General features: G+C 38.6%; 1 protein-coding gene across 1 annotated transcript; it reads right to left on the bottom strand.

Moving 5' to 3' along the window:
* Nucleotides 1-66: 66 nt before the first annotated feature.
* cwf19l1 (CWF19 like cell cycle control factor 1) lies at nucleotides 67-8,900 on the bottom strand. Its single transcript, XM_003458444.5, has 14 exons — nucleotides 8,743-8,900; nucleotides 7,725-7,809; nucleotides 6,171-6,255; nucleotides 5,879-5,980; nucleotides 5,581-5,795; nucleotides 5,379-5,494; nucleotides 5,099-5,183; nucleotides 3,453-3,602; nucleotides 3,173-3,320; nucleotides 2,992-3,071; nucleotides 2,684-2,893; nucleotides 1,995-2,114; nucleotides 1,806-1,903; nucleotides 67-1,100 (listed from the first exon to the last, which is right to left on the bottom strand). The coding sequence occupies exons 1-14, from the start codon at nucleotides 8,763-8,765 to the stop codon at nucleotides 956-958; spliced, it is 1,662 nt and encodes a 553-aa protein (XP_003458492.1). The 5' UTR covers nucleotides 8,766-8,900; the 3' UTR covers nucleotides 67-955.
* Nucleotides 8,901-9,437: the final 537 nt, after the last annotated feature.

Raw genomic sequence — 9,437 nt, 5'->3', positions numbered from 1 at the left:
AATGCACAGTGGGAGATGTGTTAAACTACATAGTAATACTGAAAAAAATGTGACATCAATCCAAAATTACATTTTAAATTTGATTTTATTTACAAAATATGAGGCATTAAAAGCAACTTCACCCATATGTGTGGTAGAAATAATAGAAAATATTTCTGAGCTGGTTCAGAATTTGAGGAAATATTTAAGTCTCAAGATTTCTGCTTTTTTTGTCAAGTATTTTTTTTTTTTTTTTTTCTAGCAGGGGAACCAAACTATACTACAGACTGTTTTCCAAAACCATAAGTCGCATGTTGATAAACAGGTGGCAACAAAAAAGGGTTACTATTCACATTTTAAACGCTAGAAATCATAATTTCTTTTGTTTTAAATTTGAAAAAACAAAAAACAAAAACAAATAAATTAAAAACAGACAACCCAACAGTGAGGTTTACAGTTACACTCCTGTTACCTCACTGTGACTATTAAAAAGAAATACAGATACTATGTAAAACAAAATCTGATTTTAAAAAAATTGTTTGAGATATGATGCAAATTTTTACTGAGCATTACACCAGAGAATTGAACCCAGTTAGCTTAGCATAAAGACTGGACACAGCTTTATCCAAAGGTAACAAAGTCAACTAACTAATGCTAACACACGGCACAAATGAGATGCTTCGTACAAAATTAAACTTTGTTAACTCTCTGCAATCTCATTCCACCCAAAATAGTGGATTGATATAGTTAAGATGACAGTGAATGTCATAAAAAAAGCAGAAACAAAAGCAAGAAGACACTGTATTAAAAAGGTCGTTTGACTCAATTTTCATGTTCAGGATGGATGAAGAGGAATGCATTATACCAGCAACTGTCCTCACAATGCATTGCATCATCCATAGTCCCCACAAAGCTAGTTGTACAAGTGCAGGGGTGTGTGTGTGTGTGTGTGTGTGTGTGTGTGTGTGTGTGTAAATTATTCATCCCAGGTGAAGTCATATGGCTGGAAGTCATCTCTCAGCTGTTTGGAGCCCTCCTCCTCCTCCTCTTTGCTTTGTTTACACTCTTTCCAGTCAGCTCGAGTTGGGATGTTTAGCACCGCCTCGCTAGCCAGAACCTCCCTACACACACACACACACACACACACACACACACACACACACACACACACACACACACACACACACACACACACACACACACCCCGTTACTCTGTGACACTGACATTATTCTCCTGCAGTGTAATTCTGACCTCCCATCAAGTTTTTACCCTAAAATTTCCTGACTGACATTTTGGAAACAGCAACTTGTCATTTTAAGATCAGTGCATATTTACGTGAACAAAACATGTTAACAGTGCGCAGAATTATTGGTAATAATTATTTACCAATATGACTAAATAATTCTCTGCCAACCAAAGCATCTTTTCCCTGACTTTTTAAACAGGTTTGTGGGTATATCTGTATATACATAACGGGTAATGGTAAGTCCTACTGACTGTCCAGCTCTCTGGCGCCCCCTGTGGAGGCTTTTGTTTTTACACTTTCTGATATCATGTAATTTTTCTGATGACGTTTTGATAATTCTGTTATTTGATAGAGAACCCAGCTATAAACAGAATGACCTGCTTTATCTTTTTATTCGAATAATCTAATCCAAATGTGATTTAAAAACACATCGGGACAACATCTGCATTTATACGTAACATTTCATTAGAAACAGATTTATTTTAGCTTTAAAAGATGACACTGGCAGTGGTGAAGTTTTGAGGCTTTTCTTTATATTCACAGGTAAACAAAGGGTGTTTCATGGGGACTGATGCTCACCTTCCAAACTGCAGAGGAAAATGTTTTTGAATGCGGTAGAAGAGCTTCTCCCCCGAGTCCAGCTCTACATAGAAATATGGAGTCCCTGGAGGAGCAATCTGAACACACACGTTTTATTCAGCTTTTCAATTAGATGTTAAAAATCCAAGAATAGACAAACCACTGTACTCCTGGTGTGTTTTCGGGTACCTGCTTGAGGTCAGTGTGTTCAGGAATCTCCATCATCTCCATCTGTTGCTCTTGAGCCTGGACCATGAACGCCTCCTTGATGTCCTCTGTGGCGCAGCGGTTCAACGGCACCGGCACAACCTGAATGACAATAACAAGAAGATGATAAATTAAAAAAAAAAAAAAAAAAGATCAGCAAATTTGCCAGTAAATAAAAATCGTTTTACGTTTCTAATCCTGTGCTTGGATCACAGGAATCATAGTCTAAATAAAGATACAAGGAGTTTAAATGTGCTAATTTATTGCCCATGTGTGACTTACAAGAAGCCAGTATGTCAGCGATAGCAAGCTTAAAAAATATGTATCTAATTCTACGCTCAATCTCAAATTATTTTAGCAGCTTTGCATAAAGTGCCCAAGTTTACCACATCTTTGTTAACCTTTTTATTGTTTTAGTTTGTGTTACTTCATCATTTGTTACAGTTAAATATCTTTTGTGTACCTGCATAATCAAATTTAAGATACAAGATACATTTATTAAAAAAAATAGAATTATGAAGCTTTAGTTAGTTATTTTAGATTAAGTGACACTCCTACACACTGCATCTGTCAAAACTTGAAAATCTTCACCTTACAGTGTAACTGAAAAACAATACTAACAATCACGAATAACACTGAATTAAAACACGTTTTCTTGGTCGTGTTTCTACCTGCAGCTGCAGATGCTGGCTCCTGTAGTTCCTCTCAAACAGCACACAGCGCTCTCCTTTGCTCTTGTAGAACTTCCTCAGGGCTGACTTGTACTTCTCCATCTCCTCCACCACCTCCGAGCTCAGGTCCACCACCGACTGGTAGTGTCCGATGGGGAGGATCAGCACATGGCGAGGAGTCAAACCGCCTTTGGCCAGCGCGAGGTAACACTGCAGAACAAATCACCATCCTCACTCGGCTATAACGCTTTTACGTGAAGTCTCGAAGGAGCTTCTGTGATGTGGATTTATGAACAGCATGAACTCACGTGTGTTCCTATGCTGATGACGAGGTGTTTCTCCACCTGAGGGCTGGCCAGACAGAACCAGCATGGACCCGAGGGCTGAGCTGCACACAGAAAAACAAATTATCTGTGTAACCTCACAAAACCACACTCACTAACGAGTTCTTTCTTAAACCAGATCTAAACAGAATGTGGCTGGACTCACGGTGCCGGCGGGGCTGCTTGGGCTGCCCCTGATGATGCTGCTCGTCTCGCCCTCGCCTGTCTCCGTCAGAGTGCCTCTTCCTGCTGTGGCCCCGAGAGCCTCCACCCTGCTTCTTGCTCAGGTCGAAGAAATACTGATTGGCTGGCTCCTGGCACAAATATAACAACGTTTTGTACTTTAAAACCTCAAATACGCATTCAAAGGTGATTTAGATAAGAGTCAAGGTGAATTCTAGTGGCTGTGAATCTCCACAGCGAGGCAGTGAGGACTCCAAACAAACCTCCTCTGTGGCGCTGAAGGCAGTCTTTTGTGTGTCTGTCTTGTCTTTCGTGGGGCATCTGTACGGGTTTTCCGTGACGTCTTGCGGTTGCTTCACAAGCTCTGTGGGGTCCATGGTCTTCATGGGGATTATGTTGAAGGCATACAGATACTGCAGACAGAAAGAAGATACATTTGGAGAATTTTCCACAGCTAGGGCTGACACAAACGATTATTTTGATAGTCGACTAGTCACAGATTATTTTTGCGATTAGTCAACTAATTCATGCATCCATTGGACGTAAAATGTACAGCTTATTGCACCATCATGCATCGGCTCTTATATAACTATCATTAGCTTACAGCTTTAAGTGTTTAAGGTATGTGCTAACTAAAAATAAAGACAAGATGATAGTTTATTAAATTTAAATGAAATTTGCAGATTGTTTCGGTGGAGTTTAATAAACTCAGCCGTCTGCTCCTTGCTATCTAAAATATAACAGGACACCGGAGTATATTCTCGAGCATCTCACACTTCTGATAATCAGTTGTCTGCTTGACGTTTATTCAGCTGTGTAAAAACTATAACTTTACTCTCAGCCAAACCGATTTACTCAGGAACAAATAAAATAGTGAAAAAAAGCCAAACAATAACATTTTTAAGTTATCTAAGTGACTAATATATCATGTTTAGCCTGAGTAGCGAAAGACGGCGGTGGGTTTGAAAACGATTTGCCGGGAGTCCGGTGTTCTCACCGGCTCTAGTGAGCCTTGAACCCCGGCTAGCTATCGAGCTGGTGGGTAACAGACGTCTCCGAAAACGTCGGAGCGCTTTTGAGAACATGTGGTGTCTTGATAAACCAAGCAGATATTTGAGGTTTACACAGCTACATTCTTGCCTGAAAATATGTTAAACGTTTATTTTGTGACCCAGAAAGAATAATAAGAGTAATATTAAAACTAACTAGCTGCCGCCATTGTTGAAAACTGAGCACGGCCACGCTATGAATTCTGGGACACAGCTTCTTCTTCTTCGGGGTTTAACGGCAGCTGGCATCCTTGTACATGCAGTGCTGCCATCTTCTGTTTCAGTCCATTATTACACTCTTAAATCCTACAACTTATTCCTGCGTCTTTTGGGATCTTACAAAGCTTCAAACGACGTGTCGACTATTAAATTAGTCATCGACGATTTTGATAGTCGACGTAATCGTGACTAGTCGACTAATCATGGCAGCCCTATCCACAGCAGGAACCTTTTAGCACGGATCTGCTGTGTTACCTGCATTTCCTGCAGGAGAACCAGGGTCTACATTAGAGTTTTAAAATAACAGGGAGGGTCTCCTGTGGGCTGCTGTTACCTAGAGTCTAAATTTAGTTCAGCTGAATTGGCTATTAGGGCTTCCTGTTTGCACTGGATTCATGCATGCACAGACAACGATCACTGGATTCATTGCTCAGTGAAGAAAACTTTAAAACACGATAATCTCAGACAAGTTCTGAACTGTCTTTTCTGTGTGGTTTCTAAGCAGTTTTTTAAGGACTATATTAATCACAGATTTTGATGTTTTCCCAACTTTTAAGAAAACCTTGATACAAAGTTTTAATAAATGCAGCTATGCACATAATCTCCATGTAACTGATTCTTTGTCTTGCATGGAAACGCACCTTCTTCTTGGCGGGGTTGTTGACAGCTGCCAGAGCGATGAAGCGGCTGACGTGTTGAGCATTTTCTTGAAGAACAACATGATTCCTGCCAATAGACAGAGTGAAACATGGGAGTAACGTAAAACAAGAACCATACAATTGCTTCTAATCAATCTGACTTCTGCCAGAGGGGTCACCCCTACTGGCCAATCAAAATAATGCAGGTTTAAGGTTCTTTGATATCCAGAAGAAATTGATTAACAGGGTCATCAGTGAGGTCCCCCACCGATCTTCAGCTTACCTGTATGGGAGTCTTTCATAGTGAGCGCCCTCTAGTGCTGCAAAGTGGTATCGTGGTTTCAGTTTGTCTGCGAGGCTGGCTATCGAGTTGCTTCCACAAAGTTTTGTGTTCACTTCCTGCCAAACAGAGTTCAGAAGAATGCATTCAGCATCTCGTGGGGTCAGAGGCAGTAAAATTAAAGCAGCATAGACTTCTTTATTACCGGGTTGTTTGCGTAGTGCCACACTCCTCGGGGCCACTGCGATGTCAGCAGGATGTCAACACCTTTAAATTTGGAGCTGCTGGTGAGAGGAGTCATGAGGGCCACCAGATCTTTGGAGGTGAAGCAATGAGCCGGCGCCGGTTCCTGCCGGGCTTCGTGACCGCTGACATAGGCGATCTGTAGTCCTGACACGCCGGTAAACACACCACGCCGGCCTGTAACGCACAGATGAGAGCGCTGAGTCACATGCTGGTTTCATGTTTTTATTAAAAGGTCATGAATATGCGTGTACCCTTACCAAGATATGTGATGTTTTCAGCAAGCTCACAGCCATCGGCGTTCGGGAAATTCTTTACCGTTTCCTGGCTTGCCGCTCCAAGGATGTACGTGTGGATTGGAGCTGAGGAGGCACAAAAAAAAGAAATTCTTTCGAATTTCCTCAGAAAACGCCAAAGAACATGCTTAATGTCAGCATGACCACAGGAGGCGCTGTTGAGTTCTTATGCAATTCTATCAATGTAACAGTGCCCCCTGTGGTCAAAAGCAACAATAAAGATGAGCATCTGCCCGGATGTTCCAGGTTTTTTCACCTTTCTTGGCTCCGGTTTTGTACAGCTGCCACTCGGCTTCAGCTTCCGGCGTTGTTCCAAAAAACTCTCCAACACACAGCAGCAACTGGTGGGAAACAGATGTGAAAATCACCACAACTTAAAGACAATTACGGATGTTTTAATATAACTTAACACACAGTTCTATACAATGATGTACCAGGTCACTGAAGGCAAAAAGAAAATATTTAAGGGGATGGACGGGGGGAAACTTGGATGGAAAAAAAAAAAGAATAAAAAGTTTTATGAGAAACAAAATGAGATATCTACCAGAGAAAGTCTGTAAGGATAAGTCTATAAACAAGTGTGAATTCAAAATAAATAAACTGGTTGATTTAGAAGAAAAAATGCAAAGTTGCCAGAAAAAAAAAGAGAAACAGCTGACAAATTCACGTGAAAGCAACTGGCAAACTTACAGAGGAAAACTGGTAACAAAAGAAAATGGCAAATTCATAAGAAGAAGCTTACTGTAAAAAAGGCAAGTTTATGTGGGGAAAAAGGACAGATATGAGGAAAAACAAATTTATGATAAAAATGTCATAAATTAAAATAATTTAAAAAAAAAACATTTAAAATAAAAGCATGGCTACTACAACAAGAAAAAAAAACTGTCAAATGTACATTAAAAAAAATCTAAACAGAAATAAAAACCGACAAATCATTAAAAAGATAACTGGGTAATGTGTATGGGCAGAAATCTGTGCCATCAGAAACTGAATTTGAATAAGTTAAATTTGAATTTGAATTGCTCAGATTGAATCTGAATTGTGACTTGAATAAATGCTTTTGAAAACTGAATTTGAATTAGTCTAATTTGAAATTGAATTTATGGTTTGAAAGTGATAATCACTAAATTGAAATGGAATTTTATATATTGAAATGAATTCATTTGCTTTGAAACTGCATTTTATCCTTTAAAAATTCAGCTCTCGAATAATTTCAGTTTCACTCTCACCATTCAGTTTCAGTTCTACAATTCAATTTCAGTTCCAAAATTCAGTTTTTTGGAACTTACATCCGGTTCCGGTTCAAGAGCGCAGATTAATAGAACTACGTTTTACTAGCAGACCGAAAGTGTTACTGACGGGAATCTACAGCGTCTTGAGCTGAATTAAGACTTCAGAAGTCATTCGTCATGTCGAATGACCAGCGGATAAACTGGTGATCCAGTGATGCTGCACTAATGAATTAGACTTACTAATGTAAGTTCCAAAAAAACTGAATTTTGGAACTGAAATTGAATTGTAGAACTGAAACTGAATGGTGAGAGTGAAACTGAAATTATTCGAGAGCTGAATTTTTAAAGGATAAAATGCAGTTTCAAAGCAAATGAATTCATTTTCAATATATAAAAATTCCATTTCAATTTAGTGATTATCATTTTCAAACCATAAATTCAATTTCAAATTAGACTAATTCAAATTCAGTTTTCAAAAACATTTATTCAAGTTACAATTCAGATTCAAATTTAACTTATTCAAATTCAGTTTCTGATGGCACAGATTTCTGCCCATAAATGTGAAGCATCTGACTCACATCAAACTGCCCAGTCTTCTTCTGGATGGCCTGGACTCGGTTGAACAAAGCGTTCAGACGGCCTTCAACGTCCCCACACGCCAAACTAGAAACACACACGTTTTAATATTTTAACAATCTAGAAAATTTATGGATGATTTCCTCTGGAAAACATCAGACAGTCTACAAAGAACTATTGTGTTTTGGGGACTTGAATGCTGCCTTGTTCACTGGTAAAGTTGGACAGTTGGTCACTGAAACATCAATAGCACAAAGTGCCTCTTACATTAAAACAAAATAAATTAGCAATAACAATGATTAAAAAATATCAACAGAATTCATTCTTTTTAATTAAAATGACGTTAATATATTCTGGTAAAGTGCAGATTTTTCACCACAAACTGCAAATATCAAACATGCCTCTACGTCATATGATATAACGTAAATAAATGTGGAGACTGTTTAATGCAACCTTGAATCATGCAAGTTTTTAACGAAGTTCTGTATATTTTAGTGTAATACAGTATGCCGAAATAAAAGTGATGACCTCGTATATTTTCAAACCTTAAATGTGACACAATTTTAAATAGATTGTACATGAGGCGGACGGTTTTAGAATGTATCCTGGGGGTGGATATGTATGCCGTATTTTTCACTGCTGAACACTGACATTAAATGTGTGTCTATGACGCGTATTTATAACATATAAATGTGAAGTTAATAAGAAACGCTTAAATTGTCTAAAATGTGTTTTAAGTCTGGTGAGAGCGGTCACATTTTTGCATCTAAACAGTTCCGAAAAAGGAAACAATTAGAAGACCCTGACCCGGTGAGTTTTACACGCCTGTTAACGGAAGGGTTTTCATATTTTTATTTTATCAACGTGTTTGAATTAGAAACGGAGATCCTCTGACATCATAGGTTAAACCAACATAATCAACATGGACAACATAAACAGCATCGATTTAACCAGAAGCTACATTTAACCGGACGCTGCGTTATCAGACCCGCAGGTCCTGTGTTCACGGAGCACACTTACACTCTGAGCGGCTGCTCCTCCATGTCTCTGCGCAGATTTTTACTCTAAATCTTAAAATGTGGATTTGGATTTTAGCAGCTTCCATTAACTGCCCGTCGCTAGTAACAGTCCGGCTAAAACAAAGGCGGAACTATTTGTAATTTACGAAGCGCGAGTAGCTAACGTACAAAAAGCGGCCGCGCGAGACACACTAAGAAAGACAAAAATTTATTACATCAAAATTGATACTTTTAATTTGTTAAAACTACGAGAGAAGTACCTCAAACAGTAAGAAATATTCCCTGTGGCTACCCGGACACATTTCAGCGCGGACATAGTTGTTGCCAGGTTTGATTTGAGTGGTTTGAAGAAGCTTTCGTGTTTCATTACGTTGTTTCTGTAGTTTACATCTGTTCTTAAATCCACTCAGCCTGTAATCCTGAGTTTACTGTTTTAATTATTAAATCTGCACTGTGTTTGTTTAACTTATTTATAATTCATATAAATAATGGAACAGAAGGCTAAAGAATGAACGAATTAAAGGACTTCACCAGGGAGGTAAAATCAAACATTAACTAACAAAATAAGTAAATAAAAATAAAATTCTAAGACTTTAAATAGTTACATTAACAAAAAAACTCATCACACATTTACCAGAGAAAAATGCAAAATTCATGAGGGGAAAGACAACCTCATATATTTTACACTTGCAGCTT

The sequence above is a fragment of the Oreochromis niloticus genome, linkage group LG17 (assembly GCF_001858045.2).
Source record: "Oreochromis niloticus isolate F11D_XX linkage group LG17, O_niloticus_UMD_NMBU, whole genome shotgun sequence".
Taxonomy (NCBI): Eukaryota; Metazoa; Chordata; class Actinopteri; order Cichliformes; family Cichlidae; genus Oreochromis; species Oreochromis niloticus.
The sequence above is the reverse complement of the archived record's forward strand: the minus strand, read 5'-3'. Positions and strand labels throughout refer to the sequence as shown.